Source organism: Xyrauchen texanus, chromosome 5 (assembly GCF_025860055.1).
Source record: "Xyrauchen texanus isolate HMW12.3.18 chromosome 5, RBS_HiC_50CHRs, whole genome shotgun sequence".
NCBI classification, from domain to species: Eukaryota; Metazoa; Chordata; class Actinopteri; order Cypriniformes; family Catostomidae; genus Xyrauchen; species Xyrauchen texanus.
This window is the reverse complement of record NC_068280.1, coordinates 23,904,878-23,925,915: the sequence shown is the minus strand read 5'-3', so window position 1 is coordinate 23,925,915 and position 21,038 is coordinate 23,904,878. Positions and strand designations below refer to the sequence as shown.

General features: G+C 36.3%; 2 protein-coding genes across 4 annotated transcripts; one reads left to right on the top strand and one right to left on the bottom strand.

Annotated features, from left to right (window-relative positions):
- The first annotated feature begins 70 nt into the window (after window positions 1–70).
- bora (bora aurora kinase A activator) lies at window positions 71–9,499 on the top strand. 2 transcript variants are annotated; one of them, XM_052126043.1, is made up of 12 exons: window positions 71–108; window positions 266–467; window positions 546–652; window positions 732–777; window positions 881–962; window positions 1,070–1,123; window positions 1,666–1,722; window positions 2,332–2,561; window positions 2,698–2,851; window positions 7,514–8,115; window positions 8,719–8,859; window positions 9,016–9,499. In XM_052126043.1, exons 2-12 carry the CDS (start codon window positions 315–317, stop codon window positions 9,034–9,036), a joined length of 1,647 nt encoding a protein of 548 aa, XP_051982003.1. In that variant the 5' UTR covers window positions 71–108; window positions 266–314; the 3' UTR covers window positions 9,037–9,499. The 2 variants fall into 2 exon arrangements, with proteins under 2 accessions (XP_051982003.1, XP_051982004.1); XM_052126044.1 differs by lacking the exon at window positions 71–108 and having other exon boundaries at window positions 228–467.
- A 1,267-nt stretch (window positions 9,500–10,766) lies between these two features.
- On the bottom strand, window positions 10,767–19,874 carry LOC127643376 (interleukin-5 receptor subunit alpha-like). Of its 2 annotated transcripts, none has more exons than XM_052126063.1 (11): window positions 19,758–19,874; window positions 19,411–19,555; window positions 19,058–19,101; window positions 18,869–18,986; window positions 18,648–18,759; window positions 18,331–18,500; window positions 17,531–17,667; window positions 17,305–17,446; window positions 17,112–17,217; window positions 12,195–12,276; window positions 10,767–12,113 (listed from the first exon to the last, which is right to left on the bottom strand). In XM_052126063.1, exons 2-11 carry the CDS (start codon window positions 19,487–19,489, stop codon window positions 12,042–12,044), a joined length of 1,062 nt encoding a protein of 353 aa, XP_051982023.1. In that variant the 5' UTR covers window positions 19,490–19,555; window positions 19,758–19,874; the 3' UTR covers window positions 10,767–12,041. The 2 variants fall into 2 exon arrangements, with proteins under 2 accessions (XP_051982023.1, XP_051982024.1); XM_052126064.1 differs by having other exon boundaries at window positions 19,058–19,098.
- Between the last annotated feature and the right edge of the window lie 1,164 nt (window positions 19,875–21,038).

Genomic DNA, 21,038 nt, shown 5'->3' with positions numbered 1-21,038 from the left:
TGCACGGACAGCAGAATTTTGATTGGCTAGGGCAGCCTGTGCGAAAATTAAATCAGACGTTGGATCCATTCAGAGATCACTGTTGCGTTTGTTGAGTTTCGTTGCGTTGTAAGTATTTATTATTAATAACATATTAATTATTTTTATTTAATTATTGTTATTTAATCACGCATGTTAATTTTTTGATCATTAATAACGAGCAGCAGATATATAACCAAGCAGGATGTTTCCTCTTCTGATTTTTTTACCCTTTTAATATTTCAAGTTTGTTTTAAGTACTAAAGCGCAGACTGGTTTGCTTGACACTGTTCAAGATGGTAGATGTAGCAGAGATTCATATAACACCCGAAACTCCGGGAAGACCAACTATCTCGAACCCGTTTGAGAGCCCAAATGACTACCATAGCCTGCATGAATCTCTGATGCCTAGCCCATCTGTGTTCAGGAGCTCCATGAGCTCTTCAGCGGTGAGTATCTGACTGTGCATTTGAGGAACATAAAGAAAAAGGAAGAAACTTAATTTCTATTTTCTTTATATTTTCCAGACACCAGCCAAGTTCAAATGGTCCATTGATGAAATGGCAAATTTACTTCCTGTGGAAATAGGCCCAGAGGATATTCACCGCCAGGCTGTATTTCTGAGCCAATCCAGGTATGTTTAGCTGTAGTGTTTTACGTGAAAATATAGCGTCAATATTGTATGTAACTCAAGTTTGTTTTAATACAACAAGGGCTGATGCAGAGATAGAGGAAAAACGACAGCATGCTATTGAACAGGTAAAACTGCTTTACCTATAATATCACTTAAATCACCCCTGTGGATTTTTATTTATAGAATTGAAGCGAAAAATACTTGACTGATTTCCCTTCTCTTTTGCAGTTTTTCACTAAAGGTGCCATTGTTCCCTCTCCATGGGCACCCCTAACTGCTAAACAATCAGTAAAGCTGCCTTATCAGAAAAGTGAGTCATGATGCATTTAAAGAGATAATTGTTCTGAATCTTTTGATGGTAGTTTATTACATCAAAAGTGATATTTCAGATATTAATTAAATCTGTTCTGGATTTAGGTTCTTTGTCCCCACTGGTTACAAAGGAGCTTCAATCACCAAAGAAAATCAATGGTCTGTCCAGTAATTCTACACAAGGCATTTCTTAAATGATCCCCAACTGTTACATTTATGTACATGCATGTATTTACTAGAGATGGGTATTTAGAGTAATTTGTAGTCAATTATTCTAACACAAAAAAAAGAGAGTAATCGATTACTTGAAATTTAGAATTGTTACACCTTCAACTCTTTAACCGGTTTTTCTTATGAAAAAAAGAGTGCTATGCATAAAGAACATTAAGATACAAAAAAAATTTGGATGGAACCTACTTTGCAATTCTTCTGAAGCAATACAGTCACTTTAAATAATGGCAGAATTGTCTTTTTGGGGGAAGTAATGGCAAGAATTATGTGAGAGAAGCAGTTTCAATGTTGCTCATGGCAGGCAAAGGCACAAAGGAAAATCAAATTGCAGTATTCAAGTACTGTTTTAACTAGTCTAATATTTAAAGCTGAACGAGTAATCGATTACTTGTGCACATCCCTAGTATTTACATAACACAATTTAATTATGTACATTTAAAATAATGGGTCTTCCTTTGTGTGTGTTATAGCCATCTGTCAGACAGTCCTGTCTCTACCTGTGGACTTCAATCTTGAAAAAGTTCTGGGTAACTATTTGATTCTTGATGAATTGTTGTAAGAAACCATTTTGTATAAAATTTCCAAATCCGGCCACAACAAATTTAGATATGTGTAAAATATTAAATCTTTTTGAGAAGCTGACATCTTGCTGTGTGACATGGTATGCTCCCTATAAAACTATTTTAAATAGCATTTTGATCAGTTTTGTATGTTTATTATGCATGCAGTTTTTATGAGCTAGTCTGCAAGGCATATTTGTTCTTTTGTCACACTGCAGGGCACACAAAATAAGCTAGTCAAGGCAAAAAGGTGATTAAAATGGTATAAACTTAAAGAAATTGTGTCCAGTCACAGCATATATGCATATATATATATATATATATATATATATTACACCTTATATACTGTATATATCCATAACCTGATCAAGTGCTGTTTTGACGAGCCTAGTATACAGAGGTAATTTACTGTATTTGCCAAATGGATGGAACATTCAGACTCAATAAGTTCACTGAAATTCTAGAATTTTTGTCAGATCTTGTCAACAGGTGATTTCAATATGGCAAATAATGGCATGTTTCCTCGATTGAGCACTTATTGATATTAATTTCTGAACGTATTTTCTATTTTACCAGTTGATTACTATAGGACAGAGGAGTTAACTGAGCAGGTGCAGGAGAGCCTTAGCTCCTCTTCTTTGCGGCGAAAGCTCTTTCTTGATGGCCATGAGAGTGGCTCTGATTCCTCAAGCCCTCCGAGCCCGGACCGAGATTCTCATAATATTTCTCCCGGCAGTCAAGATATGATGTCATCAGTTATAGTCTCTCCTCTTCAGTGTGGCATTCCAACAGGGACACCCTTGTCTGTATGTACCAAATCATTTTGGATCAGGGCAGTTTCCTAGACTTAAGTTACATGTCCTTGCTGACACACAAAATCTGAATCAAGGGATAATTGCATATAACATTTTTAAATGTTACGTTTCTATCCTTAATCCTCAGGGCCAGTTTTCATCAAGTCCTATCCAAGGTCAGCGGCGAGCACATAGTCTGGGCAGTTTTGGCAGTCCGATGTTTTCAGAGAGATCATCGCCTGCTTTTAAATCTCCTACTCTGTCTCCCATTAGACTTCAGCATTCTGTGACACCTTTATCAGGTAAGTGTAAGATGGTGCCTGTGTCAGTGGCTAGTTTTGATTAAAACACTTCATGCAAGACTTGTGACTATACTAGATATATGACTAGATGTAGGCTAATATATCGGCGGTGATTGGTTCTTAATTTTGGAACCAATATGGTTATTTTTTATTAATTCCTAAAACACATTTTATGTGTTCCACTGTAGCCAGTGCTGGAGGATTCTACTGTAAAGGCCATAGTATACTATGTTATGATCGGAAAATGCACAGTGTGCTGATGACGAAATTTGCATTACACATGGTCTATGCGGACTGTCCGCGTGTGGCCCAGATTTTCTCAAAACGCTGATAGTCCTCAACAGTGCACATCATCGGGGCATGCACCTAACTTTGAGTGTAAAGAGTCAGTTTGTTTGAGATAAGCAAGTTCTTTGCAGAACCAGTCAATGGTGATCAACAGCAGATGCATGCCATTGGAAATGTGTTGGACTTGCTGTGATGGCATCACAACGTATGTCAAAAATTCTTCCCAAAGAGCGAGCCTGCACAGCTGCATTTTCCGAGCTGACCAAACTGCAAGCATGATGGGAAATGACTTGCTGATGTCAGATTAAAGGGGTCATGACATACTCTGAAATGCTCTGTTTTAAGCTGTCTAGCCCATTAAGACTTCTCTGTAAACGGCCACTGTTGTGATTGGCTAACATCATGCAGCCCCTCGAAATCAGCATTTTTTTTTTTTTTAACTCAATCTGAAGAAAATTAAACTCCATTATAAAACCACACTTCAGGGTTGAAACCATGTACACCCAACACATTTAATCTTTATATATATATGAGAGAGAGAGAGAGAGAGAGAGAGAATTATTTATTTCAGATTGTATTTCTTTCATTACATTCCCAGTGGGTCAGAAGTTTACATGCACTTTGTTAGTATTTGGTAGAATTGCCTTTGAATTGTTTAACTTGGGTCAAACATTTTTGGGTGGCCTTCCACAAGCTTGTCACAATAAGCTGGCTTGTTGAAGCACCCAACATCACTGTGGATTGTATTATGCTTGCGTATTCAAAACATTTCAACGTGAATTGTGTGTGTTTTCAGCTCATATCAGCGTGTATTGCTTGTGAACCAGTAACAATTATTCAAGCTTAGCAAAGGAGTTGTTATTGAAAGATGGGGCAGTTAATGTTGGACCGTAAGTAACCAATTAATTCACAAATGTTTCAAATGTCAAGACTGTTTGATAGTTTATGCTGTGTTTATGCTGTGCTTGAGTGAAAAGTTTGATATATTAAGATTAAATGTGTTGGGTGTACATGGTTTCAACCCTGAAGTGTGGTTTTATAATGGAGTTTAATTTTCTTCAGATTGAGTTAAAAAAAAAAAAATGCTGATTTCGAGGGGCTGCATGATGTTAGCCAATCACAACAGTGGCCGTTTATAGAGAAGTCTTAATGGGCTAGACAGCTTAAAACAGAGCATTTCAGAGTATGTCATGACCCCTTTAATCTGACATCAGCAAGTCATTTCCCATCATGCTTGCAGTTTGCGCAGCTCGGAAAAAGTATGGTCTTTGTCTCATAAGTATCTGCTTACCAATAAAGTAAAAGAAATAACATTTAAATTCATTCAAAAATGTTACCCAACCAAAACCTTTCTTAGGAAATATAAGTCACATTGAAGTGAATTGCTGTTTTTTCACACTCATGAGGAAGATGTCATTCACTTGTTTTGGCAATGTACCCACACAGAGAAATTTTGGTAAGACTTGTTCATTTTTATCCAATCTTATTTTGTAAGTGACTTCTTTCTGTTTTAAAAAAGTTTTCTTTGGATTGTTTGATTTCTCAAAAGAGAATACGGGACAATATTACATAATTAATTTGTGTTTCCTTCTAGCTAAATTTCACATAAGCAAAAATTGACTGGCTCTAAACCTCTCTTTTCTCTATTCAAAGATGATCTAGACAAATACATGGAAACTATCCAAAGCGCTTGTTAATCCCAAAGCATTGAAAACTGTATCTCTATATTCATCCTTTTTGTCCTCTTAAAGTAAATGCATTGCATTGTTCTTGTTTATTTTTTTTCTTTACACTGGCAACTTATTTGTATTTGTGTGTCTTTGTCTTTTTAGTTTTTTCCATGTTTATCTGTTTTGCTTTTATGCCTTGTGATATTTAATAAAACAAAAACGGCACTTATTTTTCCCTCACTCTGATTGCAACCGCCTACGCTCTATTCTACTTTCAAGGCAAGGCATTTGGCATCTAAAAAGGGCCTAGTTTCACAATGAAGGCAAACGCGTTCGAAAGAGCATATTTTCGAAAGAAACACAGTCGACCGGGCGCGATCCAGAACAAAGAAAAACGAAGTCTACACAAGATTTTAAAATGGTTTGGCTGTACAGTATAACAGCGGCCTCTAGAGGTGAAATAAAAAACATTCCCTGACACCTCGTTGGGATTTGCTGCATCTAAATCGTTCATAATTTGACAATGTTCATCCATATTTTATCCTTGCTTCAATGCATTTTTTATTTTAATTAGATAAATCAAGTTTTCAAAATTTCAGCAAGGGTATGCAAAAAAATGTGACTATGTACTGTAGAAAAGTGCCCTGTAAGCACATGCATTGTGTCTTCATATCTTGTGAATAATAACAAGAATAATAAAAAAAAACCTCATCTGGTAAAATATGTGTATATATAATCCTTAATCTGGTGAATTCATTTTAAAATAAGAGCCCTGAAGTAAGCATATATACAGGTGAAACTCAAAAAATTAGAATATCGTGCAAAAGTTCATTAATTTCAGTAATTCAACTTAAAAGGTGGAACTAATATATTATATAGACTCATTACAAGCAAAGTAAGATATTTCAAGCCTTTATTTGATATAATTTTGATGATTATGGCTTACAGCTTATGAAAACCCCAAATTCAGAATCTCAGAAAATTAGAATATTGTGAAAAGGTTCAGTATTGTAGGCTCAAAGTGTCACACTCTAATCAGCTAAACATCTGCAAAGGGTTCCTGAGCCTTTAAATGGTCTCTCAGTCTGGTTCAGTTGAATTCACAATCATGGGGAAGACTGCTGACCTGACAGTTGTGCAGAAAACCATCATTGACACCCTCCACAAGGAGGGAAAGCCTCAAAAGGTAATTGCAAAAGAAGTTGGATGTTCTCAAAGTGCTGTATCAAAGCACATTAATGGAAAGTTAAGTGGAAGGGAAAAGTGTGGAAGAAAATGGTGCACAAGCAGCAGGGATGACCGTAGCCTGGAGAGGATTGTCAGGAAAAGGCCATTCAAATGTGTGGGGAGCTTCACAAGGAGTGGACTGAGGCTGGAGTTACTGCATCAAGAGCCACCACACACAGACGGGTCCTGGACATGGGCTTCAAATGTCAAACGTCTTACCTGGGCTAAAGAAAAAAAGAACTGGTCTGTTGCTCAGTGGTTCAAAGTCCTCTTTTCTGATGAGAGCAAATTTTGCATCTCATTTGGAAACCAAGGTCCCAGAGTCTGGAGGAAGAATGGAGAGGCACACAATCCAAGATGCTTGAAGTCCAGTGTGAAGTTTCCACAGTCTGTGTAGGTTTGGGGAACCATGTCATCGGCTGGTGTTGGTCCACTGTGCTTTATTAAGTCCAGAGTCAACGCAGCCATCTACCGGGACATTTTAGAGCACTTCATGCTTCCTTCAGCAGACAAGCTTTATGGAGATGCTGACTTCATTTTCCAGCAGGACTTGGCACCTGCCCACACTGCCAAAAGTACCAAAACCTGGTTCAATGACCATGGTATTACTGTGCTTGATTGGCCAGCAAACTCGCCTGACCTGAACCCCATAGAGAATCTATGGGGCATTGCTAAGAGAAAGATGAGAGACATGAGACCAAACAATGCAGAAGAGCTGAAGGCCGCTATTGAAGCATCTTGGTCTTCCATAACACCTCAGCAGTGCCACAAGCTGATAGCATCCATGCCACGCCGCATTGAGGCAGTAATTAATGCAAAAGGGGCCCAAACCAAGTACTGAGTACATATGCATGATTATAATTTTCAGAGGGCCGACATTTCTGTATTTATAATCCTTTTTTTATTGATTTCATGTAATATTCTAATTTTCTGAGATTCTGAATTTGGGGTTTTCATAAGCTGTAAGCCATAATCATCAAAATTATATCAAATAAAGGCTTGAAATATCTTACTTTGCTTGTAATGAGTCTATATAATATATTAGTTTCACCTTTTAAGTTGAATTACTGAAATTAATGAACTTCTGCACGATATTCTAATTTTTCGAGTTTCACCTGTATTCCAGGCTTTTTTATATATATATATATATATATATATATATATATATATATATATATATTAGTTAAATGTCCCACGTTATGCACCAGACCTTAATTCTTTTTTCTGGTTATTATTGGGATTTTAGTTGGACAATAAACTGTATATGGGATTTTGTTTTTTCTGTACTCTTGTAGCCTCTATCTCAGTGCCCATCTTAGAAAGCAAAGATCGTCTTATTCTATAATCAATTTAAAATAATTACGGCCTATTAATCTGTTATCAAAATCTACAATTGATCGACCTCTGTATATGTTTTTTCTGTATGTGAAATGAGATAAAAGGATGTGCTTGTATGTAAAAGATTCTGTCTTTATAGGTGAGCGAAAAAGATTGACGTTTCTGTCTCCTGATGGTGTTCCTTTGGGCAGCTCGAACATGGATGTGGATCGATGCGGAGAAAGCCCATTTGTGGAGGGCTGTTCCCCTATTCACAGCTGCTCCCCCCTTCAATCTCGACCCAGAAACAAAGCCTGCATCTGGGCCTCGCCTGCTCACATTTCCCCTATCCTCCACCCCACCTTCCAGGACAAGGAGAACATCCATCACAATGAACCTTTTCCCACCATGGACCTGGACACTAGTTCAACAGAACCGCATGGCCAGCAAGATGGACTTCAATCTGTGGGGAGTGTGTGTGAAGCCTCCCTAGATGTTTCAGAGCAAATGAATGAAGATGAACTGGTGTTGAAGGACATGGGAGGAAATATTGAGACTGGCAGGAGGGAAAGTGATGAGGAGGAGGTGGTCACTAGCAGGAGCAGAGAGGAGTCCTGTGGATGGGTTCCTGTAGAGGACACAGCGTCACCAGTTAGACTGAGCAGTGCTCGGACTGGCAGCATGCCTAATGCTGAGAGTACGCACATGTTTGTATCCCTGCAGGCAGAAGAGAGCATCACACCTTACGATGCTAGCATGCAGGTTAGTATGGTACTGTCAGGTGACCACTATACCAGCTGCTGATCAGACATTTTGAAGTAACTTTCAAACATTAAATGACTACATGAAGAGTTTTCTGTAAATTGTAGCCCAACATGTGTAGATGACATAAAACGGCCACAAAATTGAGTGGGCAGTAGCAGCTGCTGGTTTTACTGAACCGCATCAGCTCTATCACTGACACATCCACCCAAAATAACATTTGTCATCATTTACTGGTACCAAATCTATGAATTTCTTTCGTGGAACAAAAAAGGATATATTACTCTGTCGCCATTTACTTTTATTGCATCTAAAAGTTCGTACAATGAAAGTGAACGATAACTGAGAATATCATTCTGCTCAGCATCTCCTTTTTATGTTATATGGGAAGGTCACTAGGGTGAGTAAATGATGACAATTGTAATATATGGGTGGACTAACCCTTTAACATTATTTGTATTTTATTCATATTCATTCCATTTGGAGTATGGTGATACTATCATAGGTTCCGATCAAATTCTACTAAGCATTGTGTTTTACAGACTTAGGGCTTAAACTCTCATGTCAGATTTATCTAATTTGTCCCTCATGTTCTCTGTGCAGGTGGATAGTGGTTATAACACTTACTCAGTGTGCACCACCAGCTTAATGGACACCATCATATCAGACAGCCAGAGTAAAGAAATGCTGGACACACATGCTGTTGAAGAGGGTGTTCTTTACACTAGACACACTAAACCAAAGGTAATGTCACCCACTGCAATAGATCACATATGTTTTATTACTTGTTCACAGTGTTATCCACCATTTAGCACTTTATTTACTGCTTTTTGTCACTTCATATTGCATTGGAAATACACTACATTCACTTGATGGAAAAAAATTGTTTTGTTTCTGCAGTTGTTCATCCCACCACACTGAGCATGAGGGACAAATCAGGCACTTTACACTATCCCAAAGCTGTGGAGAAGACACAAGACATGTACTGTTTAATACTCATGTAATCTCAGAGAGAATGTTTGATGCTGTTGAATTGTTTGAGCCTTGTTTTAGTTATATATAACTTGACTAATGTACAGTATTAAGCATTTTTGCTCCAGAAATGACATGAATTTGAAAAAATCTGAAATGGACAGTTTCTAATTTTCTTTTTTTTTTTTGGACGGTTTTATTGATTGTGAAAATTAAATGTGACTGTTGACATTATTTGTAATTTGTTAAGAGGATGGCAGGTGTGACCATTTCCTCTTGCTAATTTTTTACTGGGTCTTTTTTAGAATCTTATAATTATTTATGAATAATCAGAACCACTAACAAACTCATGGAGATACAACAATCTGTGCAGTTATGCATGCATATGGTGGCATGTATACAAGAATTGTAATAAAAGAGTCCTGATATAAATGGAGCCAGTGTCCTTGATCAGAGATTTTCATTTTTTTCTCTTAAGTTTCTGCATCAGATTACTTTTGCTCATAAGAAGCACACATTTTTAATCTAATGTTTTAAAATGGAAATAAATATATAAAAACAACAGTGGTTCTGATCACCATAAAGTTTGTCTTTGGGAGAAACACCAAGAAACCTATTTAAGTTTTTATATTGAAACTATGAAGTCTATTTTCATCCGATGTGCCATTTAAAAAAAAATTATTTGAGCCATTTATTGCGAAATGGCACACTACTATACAATGTACACTAAAGTGTCCTCTAGCGCATTTTGTCCTTAGAAATCCTTTGTTTACTGTGCATTATCATATTGAGAGTCAATGGGTTCCTCCAAAAGCTGAAAATGTTGCTTCCAGAGGCTTTAAGAAGGTGCATTTTGAACTGTTCTGAAGCCAGTGCAGACAGACAGAACATGGGAGGTTAATTCATTCACTAAATAGGGTGCATCCGATAGCTTTCCAATGAAGCCAAGCACATTCAATCCAAACATCTTATCAAAGGTTCAGTTTCAGGCTGCAGATGATTTTTTAACCACTCATCATGGTTGACAGACATGAGACAATGGTAATCAGTACTTGGATTCGTAATTAAAATGTGTCAAATTATTTCAACATAGTTGGCAGTGATTGGACATAGATTGCCATTATGTGTATCAGAATTATTTTAGCTAATTTCTGATTGGTCAAATTCTTCATCACTTGATTGTTTTGGCAGTGCAAAAAGAGAACATTAAGCAATGTCTTTTTTTTAAAAATTTTTATAACACATAAAAATTCCCTAAATGCTAAAGAAATCAAAATTTTCCTCTAAGAAAGCCTTAGGCTTTGTAAATGACTAAAGAATATGGTCGTGCCCCACAAGTTAGTCAATGAGAACCCACCCTCTGTGGTTAAAAGGCAAAAAGTAAAATGATTGGTTATTGGTATCAGCCCTAGAAACTCTATGTCTGTGTATCCCAAATTACTACTATTCCATTTGGTAGCACTAGTGACACAGAAATTGCTTGCAGCATTGTGATTGTTTACTGCACAATGTGAGCACAGCCATTTCTTTAAAAACTATTCATTTGCGGGGATGCCGTGGGTCAACAAAACCTTTGTTAGCAACATGTCTACACTAATGACAGCAACTAACATAATGACATTTAAATCATTAGAAATATGAAAAAAACTAAAACTGGAAGCCACAAAATATCCAGCAATTCTAATGATCAAGTCATTTTTATTTGTATAATGCCTTTCACAACACACATAGTTTCAAAGCAGCTTTACAGAAGATCTTGCATTAACAGAAAATTAATCTATTATCTATAATGTCTGGCTAACATCATGAATATAATACCAATATTACTTATATATTGTGCAAGTTATGGTTTAAAATTATTAAACTAAGTGTTAAGGGCCAGTGTAAGATTAATGGAGTGGTGGTGGTGTAGTGGTCTAAAGCACATAACTGGTAAACTGGTAATCAGAAGGTTGTTGGTTCAATCCCCAGTCACCACCATTGTGTCCTTGAGTAAGACACTTAACTCCAGGTTGCTCTGGGGGGGATTGTCCCTGTAATAAGTGCACTGTAAGTCGCTTTGGATAAAAGCGTCTGCCAAATGCATAAATGTAAATGTCATCCTGGATTAAATGGAGGAGTTCACAGATACAATTGTCCTTGTTAGTTGGCTGTTGAAGGGATTTGTTGGCAATTAACTGATATTCTATGTATTCCATTTCAAAAGTGTAGTCCATCATTGGACCGTGGTGATGCAGGCAGAGATCAGTTAAGTATAATACATTTAGAAGCAGACTGGATTTGAGTTTAAACATACAGGTAAAATTATTCAACTGTGAATGTTATGACATGAATCGAATGTTAATTAGCTACAAAACCACATAAGAATTGTTTGACCTCTAGCTCTGGATTTCTCACATTTATATACCCATGTACACATTATGTTCATAAAAAATCACCAAAGAACATTTTAAGTTCAGCTATTTTTTATTTTTATTTTCCTTAGTGGCTACTTTTACATGCACCCTTTTAATGTGATTAAGCAAGTACTGTATGGAGTTAGAGCATATGTAAACAAAATCTTGTTATGTTATTATGCTCATAATAACTCATAGAGTAACAATCACAGTAAAATACTGTATGTGGCATACTGCAGTTTTAATTGCGCTTTACAGGTACCGTATGTACTTTATATGCTTAAATCACATTTCCACTCTGACCAAAGTGTGCATGTGCAGCAAACAGATGACAAGTTATGTCTATGCACAGGGTCAAAAACATGGCTTAAATGAAGGAACCAGCCTTCTGTTTGGAAGTCATCCAATCATCAATAAAACTTTTGTTGTACAATAAAAGACAGCTGGAGTCCATGTAAAGGTAGCCAATGAATATAGGATTCCAGAGTCTTCCCAAATCCTTTTCATGTATTTACAAATCTATATACTGAGATTATTTTAAGATCTTTATGTTATGATCTAACCATTCCTTTCCTCAATTCCATACACTGTGGTGACTTTGTCATACCCCATACAACTGTGTGTAACATGCTGAAAAAAAAAATAATAGAACATTAATACTTCACTTTTCATGTGTTAGGAGTATGTTGAAATAAAGTCTGGTAATTTTACCTGGCAGAAGTCGTCTTTCTCAAGAAGTTTATTCACATTTACAGATGGGCTTGGGATGGGAGGAAAAAGCTTTTCTGTGAGCCTGTAAAATTAACAATGCAAAAGCCTTCAAATATAGCTGAATACAATGTTGTCATTTATCAATTCAATTAGGCCAAGTACAGAAAAAAATGTTGCAACTTAAACAAGACATTTCAATAAGTAAATGTCTGAATGGCTCAACCATTTGTCAGTCTCCACTATCTTGATTTGAAACTGATATTATATGAGCCTTAAAACAGGCAGTGTTGGGGAGTAAATAACTAAATGTATATGCAACGCTAATAACTAAGGCTACCTCCAAATTAATCTGGATACAGTACATTTGAAAAGTTTCTCGTCCACTCTGAAACATATGGAAACTCTTAAATCCTCTTACTACGCATGCGAAAAATTGCCGTTCCATGTACGGTCTGAAACTCTGTATCTCCTGTCCACACTACAATGCTACGACGCCATTTTCAAATGAATTGACTTGGGAGGGCGTATTTGAAAAGCTCAGTTTTCGCTGTCAAAAATGCAATCTAAGGTAAATGCAAAAAATAGTGTAGCTTTCCATTAATGAGCAACAAACCCAAAAAAGTAGTGGTGTAGCATGACAAAATGTAACACCACTGTGTTTTGTTGCATTGAATTGTACACAACCACTTTACAGCCAATGAAGCAAGCTTAGGCAATAAACTCTTCACATTTCTTGGTTCAGAATGCTGAAGAAGACAGTGGCACCGTGAACTTCAGATGATACATGAAAGACAGTGGTGCTTTCTCAGAGAAGAAAATGGAGGCAGATTCTCTTTAAAAAACTGAATGAAAACTGAGATCAAATAGTGTGTAAAACACACATCTGAATGTTATGCAGAAAATGTTTCTACTCCCTGAAATATATTACTGAAATATGTCACCTGAGATATCTAACCGGTCTCCGTGACAGCACTAGACTGTGTAAACAGCAAACAAAAATGTGTTCCAGTTTGATGGTTGAAGAAGTGCATCATCCAGGTACTCATAGTACATTTCTATTTGTAGCATTTTCGGTGTTAACATACTAATCGCACTACTTACACTTTAAAATGACATAGAATAGTGCAGAAGTGTGCAGTTTGGTATACACCTTGTTTATTTACAGTTGCAAACTTTGACATGGGGAAATAAATTACACACATGTATTTGATACCAGAACTAACATTTTACATCAGTTGTGTTTCGGCACTGCTTTTCTACGCAGATGAATCTCATGGTTTGTCATTACCTGGACTTCGCCTGTGATAGTTCTGAGATATTTACTTGCAGAGCACAAGTCATGATTTTCACTTTGTAATTATGTTATTAGACTAAACATTTATAAAATTTTCATTAAGGTGGCATGAGTCTGAAAGTGTGTGTCTCACGCAAAATGCTTAACAACAAAAGTTAACTCAACAGCTAAAATGGGTGTGTTGCACTTATAGAGGTTGAGAGGTTTAGTGTTTAGTCACTTTCCCTTTCTGGGTGTTTTTCTGTTCTCTCATTTTAAATCCATATTCTTAAGAAGAGTGGGTATTTGCCAGTCAAGCTGTTTGGGTTGTACAAGTGCACTAGCATCTGTCAAGTCAGCTGTGCAACAAGTTTGACAAAACAGTGAGAGTTGTGGTCTAAGAAATCCTAAAAATAGATTGAATTCACACATTGGGGTTTTCTCAGATCTAAGAACATGCTCTCTTTCATTCTTGTGAAAATCAGTCTTGTCTAACTAACTAAAGAGCGAACTCAGAAGAATGAGGACCTAAAACGCATCTATGCCAGTTTTGAGATGTGCTGCAATGTCTATTTTACAACATCTTCACTATTTTCTTTTTTTGGAAGTGGGTAATGACGACATCAAACACGTCCACAAGAATGTAAGAAGACAAAAATAAAGGACATTGAGAAACAGCTATTGTCTTTTTTGCACAGGAGACAGCATAGCATGTGTTGGTGGTCTGAAAACTGGTTGTCTAAACAACCCTAAAAATGTTATTGTCATAGATATGCACACCAACATCAAACACATCTTAAAGACACTTTGAAGAATATTTTACATTTTCATTTGTGTATTGATCTGAAGTATACAGCATAAAGGCCCTTTTACAGTAAATGTAGTGCAATTCAGTGCAAATGAGATTTTGAACAAGGAAAAAGAATGTATTTTTTTAGAACTATTTTCACACGAGTTATGTGAGAGCCCTAACATCAGCTGTTGCTATGTTACATGGATGCTATACTTGACAGAAGTGGCCCAGGGAAAGATCAATGACAATCAGTGTACATTTTCTCTCATGTTTTCTGTCATTAAAATGGCAGCATTTTGTCTAAATATAGCATTCGAGTGCATAATTGTTTCCAATCAGTGTAATTAAGTACATTGTACAACTGACTTGTTGATTAGTGACTAGTTTCTCTCTTTCTCACAAGATGTATTCTTTCGTTAAAAAAAAACCAAGATGGAGCACAACAGAATGGAAAATAATGCAGGGGTCTTGAGACAGTTTTACAGAACCACTTGATGCGCCACAGCAGACAAAGCTACATGATCAACATGGAAAATCGACATGTTAGTTCCAAATGTTAATGTACGTTACAATCAATCCCATTTTGCTGAATTACTTAGAGACATGGGTTCTGGTCCCATTGAAACCAAGACGTAATCATTTTCATATAAACAAAAGTGAGTGCAATTCGAGGTTGCATTTTTGCTCTAAAATAAAATTTGTACTCCATTGACAGTTAGGGTTATTGCGTTGGGTTAATATAATAAGCATTATGTTGTCAGTAGTACACCACCTACAGTTTAAAATACAAATCACTTTTGGCACCACTCTATGGACATTTCACACAAAAATGTTTTCTTGCATAGCCAGACATATTACTCTGGCATAGGTCGGGGGTCTATAGCTGCTTCAAATAGCCAAGAACTGCCCATTTAGACAGGAAAAGCCACCTAACTTACATGTAAAGCAACCAATCACAGTCAGGGTGTTTAGGGGTGAGGTTATCTGAGATGTATCATACCATAATAAAAAAACTCACATGGGAGAAAAATAATTGATTTATTGGTCTCTGCGAGCTGTCCAATTATCTTTTAAGGTTGAGATCTATGCAGTCGCTTTTCTTTGATTTAATCTCTTTTAATAACTGTTCTGTTATTTACAGTTAGATTAATTCAAACACACAGCCTGGATTTTGTAAAGAAACCGCTCATCTGAAACAAATCTTTTCTAACTCATCTGAATAATGGGGTGCGTTCCATTCAGAAGCGGTCATCCCTACACCCTATTTCCTTCAAAGACTTTACCCTCCATTGTGAGAAGGAGTGAAAAGGGGTGGGGCTAAAAGAAATCTGTTTGGATCGACCATACAGCTTGGCTACCATTATCATTCTTCCATCGAAAAGCCCTGCTAATGCATCATTTAAGCCTGTTTAATGTGTCCAAAAATCCCCTAGACTAGAGTACATTACATTGACAAAATATTTAAATGAGCTATGAGTCGGTTTTGGAATGTTCGTCATTTCAAACTTAACTGTCAAAACTTACACACAAGCCATTTAATCTATTGTAAGATGTTCTCTTCTTTCTTTCTTTCTTTCTTTTTGTTAAACCTGTAAAAAAAACTATTTAAAACTTTCAGACAAGCTTTTGTCAGATCAACATTGTAGTTTGTCTCAACAAAATATATGTATCCAGTTTAATCAATGCTTTTGAACACAAAGAAAAATATCAGTATTTTCTTTTTCCCAATCACCTATGCCATGTTATTTTTGTATTGTAGGGCAAACAAGCAGTTAAAGCAATGAATAGTGTAATACAAGTTTTTCTTCAACAGCCCTTTTATACAAAGAATAAAGCTTAGCCAAATAAAGCCTAACACATAACATTTGTATTTTTAAACCTGTTTAAACCTATTTTTCAAACAAAATTTTGTTGATAAGCTGTTGTATAAGCATTGGGGCCCACATTTTTAAGCATATACAAACAGACATGGTCAATGGCCCCATTGGCCGGTCTGTAATTCACCTATGGCTCATGGATATCCACCTTTTTTGCTACATGCCTCAAACGAAACTAAAAGATCTGATGTCAATAACCTGGCATACTTGGGCAAATTCTGTGATTATTTCTTCCTCAAAAGCGCTCATTCTATCAACAATGAATCTTGTGAACACAACTCGGCTTCCAGGGAGACTGATAAAATGTCCTCTGTGCATCTACTTGCAGAAGTTCCATCGAACCAACCAGTCGGGTTTGCGCTAAGTTGATCGAGAAAGTGTTTTCCATTTGTGGGCTATAAGCATCAGATTGTTAGAGTATGTCATTTGGGCAGTCCGTGGGCCTGCCGTCTGAGGCCGAGCCTACCAAAAACTAAACCTTACATGTGCCAGAGGTTCAACAACACTTCCAGCATCAGCCACTAGGGGCAGTGGTATGAATTTCAGTAAGCACAGACCAACTTGTGTAGCACAACTTTTGACCTTGCTGAATTCACTGTGCAATCAGTCTGGGGCAAAGACATCTGTCTGACAACAGCACAAGTCTACCTTGGACAGACTGATAAACTTGAGTGCAAAATGGATTGCTGTGGACTGTAGGCCAGTGACAGGCTTATGTTCGATTATATACAAATAAAACAAACAATACACTGACTTATAAACCACTTTTTCTAATGTCGACTCAATTTACATGTCTGTCACAATAATGCAATGTCTTTCTTTTAGGGCTTATCTCTACAAATTCTGATAAATGTGATTATTTATTATTAATTACTCAGCATATCATCTAAATAATTCAATTAGTAGTTTTAATCGATTGACAGCTCTAACAATAATTAATAACACAAGAACATAATTGGTTCAGCATACTGTACCTTTGACACTTGCAGATCAACAGGAAAGACAAAAGGAGCATAGGAAGGACAAATGCTATTATCACCCATGGATTTACATTGTACACCTTTTCAAATGGACCAACCTCTGATTTAAAAACAGACAACAAAAAAGGAATGTAAAACTCACTTCTGCTGATACACATAATCGTTAATATAACAAAGATTTACTTACCCTGCACATTGCTCCAGTCACTCCAATAAATGGTACCAGAGCACACCGTAGTTTGAATCACTCTCATCTTAATAGCATACTTTCTTGTCAGGTCTATATCTTTCTTAATATATGACAACTGTCCTTTTGACAAAGGAACCACCTTGATAAAAAATGTTTATTATGAATTTTTGCAGCTGTGCATAAAGTAAATATTAAGTAAATATTAATTAATTAATGTCCATACCTCATCGTTGATCTGCAACTCATACATATAACATATAGTATTTTCAGAAAGATTTTCACCCACAGGAAGTGTCCAATTTATTTCCAACTCATTTGACCGGTTTGAAATGTTGATGTTATTTGGGGGGTCAAGCTTTACTGAAAAGAAAAAACAAATATTTCTATTGCCAAATGGCTTCATATCATTTAGTTTGACTGTAGTATATAGTAAGTATTTGTAGCAGAATAATATATAATGTATTAATACTTAATATACACTCGCTTAGCAATTTATTAGGTACACCTGTACAACTACTTATTAATGCAATTATCTAAAGCATAAAGTCATGCAGATACGGGTCTTCAGTTAATGTTCACATCAACTATCGAAATGGGGGAAAAATGGGTCTCAGTGATTTTGTCCGTGGCATTATTGTTGGTGCCAGACAGGCTGGTTTGAGTACTTCAGTAACAGCTGATCTCCGGGGATTCATGCACAAAAGAGTTTACTCAGATGGTGCCAAAAACAAAACAACATCCAGTAAGTGGCAGTTATGCAGACAGCCTTGTTGATGAGAAAGAGCAAAGGAGAATGGCCAGACAGGTTGAGCTAACAGAAAGTCTACAGTAAATCAGAATAGTTTCTCAGAATGCACAACACGTCAAACCTTGAGGTGGATGGGCTACAACTGCAGAGGTCCACTTCGGACATTTTAGGACCATAGTGTTCCTCATAAAGTGCTCAGTGAGAGTATATTTGCATTTGTTACAATACCTATTCATACATTAAGTAGGAACTTCTATGCAAAAAGAATTTCTTACCTATATTTTCTTTTAAAATCTCTTTCCAAACAATGTACCAGTGAGTTGGTGTTGAAACATTTACTTTAACAACCATACATTCTAAAGCAAAATGACCATGGCATTCTACAGCCTCATTTGCCACAATATGAAAACAATTCAATTGATGGGTTGAATTGTCTTGGACTACGCTGATAAATGAAGACAAAGAAAGATATTATTAATTATAGATTTTCAGGAAGCTATAAAATGTGAAGTAGAGAGAAGGTTGAGTGGAATTGTTTAATTAAGATAGCTTTAACATAATTATGATCATGATAAAATAAATCCATCCTTACTAAGCCGAGTACTGTGCATTTTTAGGGAGACCAGTTATATTCCAAGAACAGTTGAGTTGATCTCTCACGTTCAGGATACAGGTGATGTTGTCAAAGTTGAAATAATGGAGGCCTTTAGAGGGTAGAGGAGAAATACACAGGATTCACATGGAAAGAATACAAAGAGCATTTAAACAGTTGGGGGGTGTTGGGGGAGACAGTACAAAACATAAATGCCTTACTGGGAGGAAGTTTTAAGTAAAGATTTGTCCGATTGTCCGTGTCTTTGAATGAGTGTTTAAAGTGAAAATCCATAATCCCATCAGACTTCCTAATATAAATGTCTGCACAATGCCTGTCCTGGATGAAAAACTTTAATTAAACCAATTCAGTAACCATTAAACATAATTGTCTTGTGTAGTACTCATTACCTCACAGTCATTAAATATGCCATTCTCTTCACCTGATGACTCTTCTGGGAAAAAGAAATGTACTTACACCTTAGAAAGTTCAAGCAATTTATATATTATTATTGCTGATTCGCATGAAGGCTAAATGATAATAAATAAACAGGTACTTTACAATAAGGTTGTCTTCGTTAACATTAGGTATCACAAATTAACAATATATTTTTTACAGTATTTATTCATCTTTGTTAATAATAGTTATTACAAATATAACTGTTCATTGTAGTTCATAGCACTTTTACTAATGTTAACATATACAACATCAGTATATGTATATCAGTCTCTAATAGTCTATAATATACCAAAAACACACTGACCAGTATCTGCCCTGGAAAATGACAGAATTAAAAGTCCAAATGTCAAAATGAAACTAGGCAAATGTGCTTCACAAATCATCTTTTCTGAAGTAATGATCCGTCAGACAAACTGTGGAATCCTTAATCAGAATCAAAACCAGAAAGTCTGTGAATACAAGACACACAAATCAGAAACACTTTGTTACACTTCAACAATTGTGATAAAACAAAACACACACATTCACTCAACGTGTGTTGGGTGTGTAACATGTGTAGGCCTAGAGTGTTATTTGTCCGCATGTTTTAAGAGTGTGGAAACATTGTTTTCTAGATAGATTGTTTTCTAATAATATTACATTTTGCATTACCTTTAGCCAATATTTTGATGGTAGTATGCTCGATGTGACAACTAACTTCCCTTATGAGAATTTACGTAGCACTTATAAGTTGAAAAGCGGAAACGCAGCCCACTCTTTACTGGAAAGCTTCCAGACAGGAAGTTAAAAAGGGGAGGGGGATTCTATTTTAGACTGTATAGGGTGGTTCGCAATACTCAAAATAATGCTTAATTTTCTGTTAAATTCAATAAACTCAAAATTACACAATTTGTATGATTATAAACATTGACATTACAAAATGAGTGCATTTTTCAACTACATAAAAACAGTACCTTTAAACACAAAAGGCAAAATATAAAGTACATTTAGAATGAAATTCAAATAAAAACTTTATACAACCTTAATAATTAAGTCTTGATAGCTTTTTCTCTAACTGAGAGTCTAAGAGTCTCTAACTGTCAATGGGTTTTTAACTTGGAAATTTGCATTTATGAATCTGAAATTTGGACTATTGAAACACTATTGAATTCTGTATTTGGAGTTTTTATTTGTATAATTATTGGATTATTACTGGATAGGATGTGTGTATAAGTTTAAAAGACACCAAGTGTAAAATCCATTTATATACTGTATCAAACCAGTTCTTGTAAAGGAAATATTTGTATAAATAAATATTTTTTGTTGTATAAAATATCTATTTTACACGATCAGCCACAACATAACAATCACCTGCTTAATACCCCCGTGCCGCCAAAGCAGCGCCAACCTGCATCTCAGAATAGCATTCTGAGATGATATTCTTCCACAATTGTACACAATTACACCAGAAATGTATAGAATGCTTATCTGAGTTACTGACTGTGGCAGCGGGGGCGTGGTCAAGCGCCATCCGGGGGAGAAAGCGGTAAGGGCGCTTGCAGCTGAGCCAAATTATTGTTAACAACTGTCTCTAATTTCAGTGAGCATTGACAGAACCTCCAGACGGGAGAGAAAAAGAGCATACGCGTCAGTCTAGTGTTGGCTTGTACAGAGGTCCTGCATGTTTGTTGAATGCTGTAAAAATATAAAAGTTGTGAACACTGCTGTGGCCATTAAAAGTCTGCTTAGGAAAAGAACTCTACGTCTTCGTTTCCTCCTTGACCATCTTAACTCGTTCTACACTGACTTTGTCAGTTCGAAACCAGTCTGGCTGTTCTCTGTTGACCTCTCTCATCAAACAAGGCATTTCTGTCCACAGAACTTCGCTTACTGGGTGTTTTTTGTTTTGGGGATCATTCGGAGTAAATTCTAGAGACTGTTGTGTGTGACAAA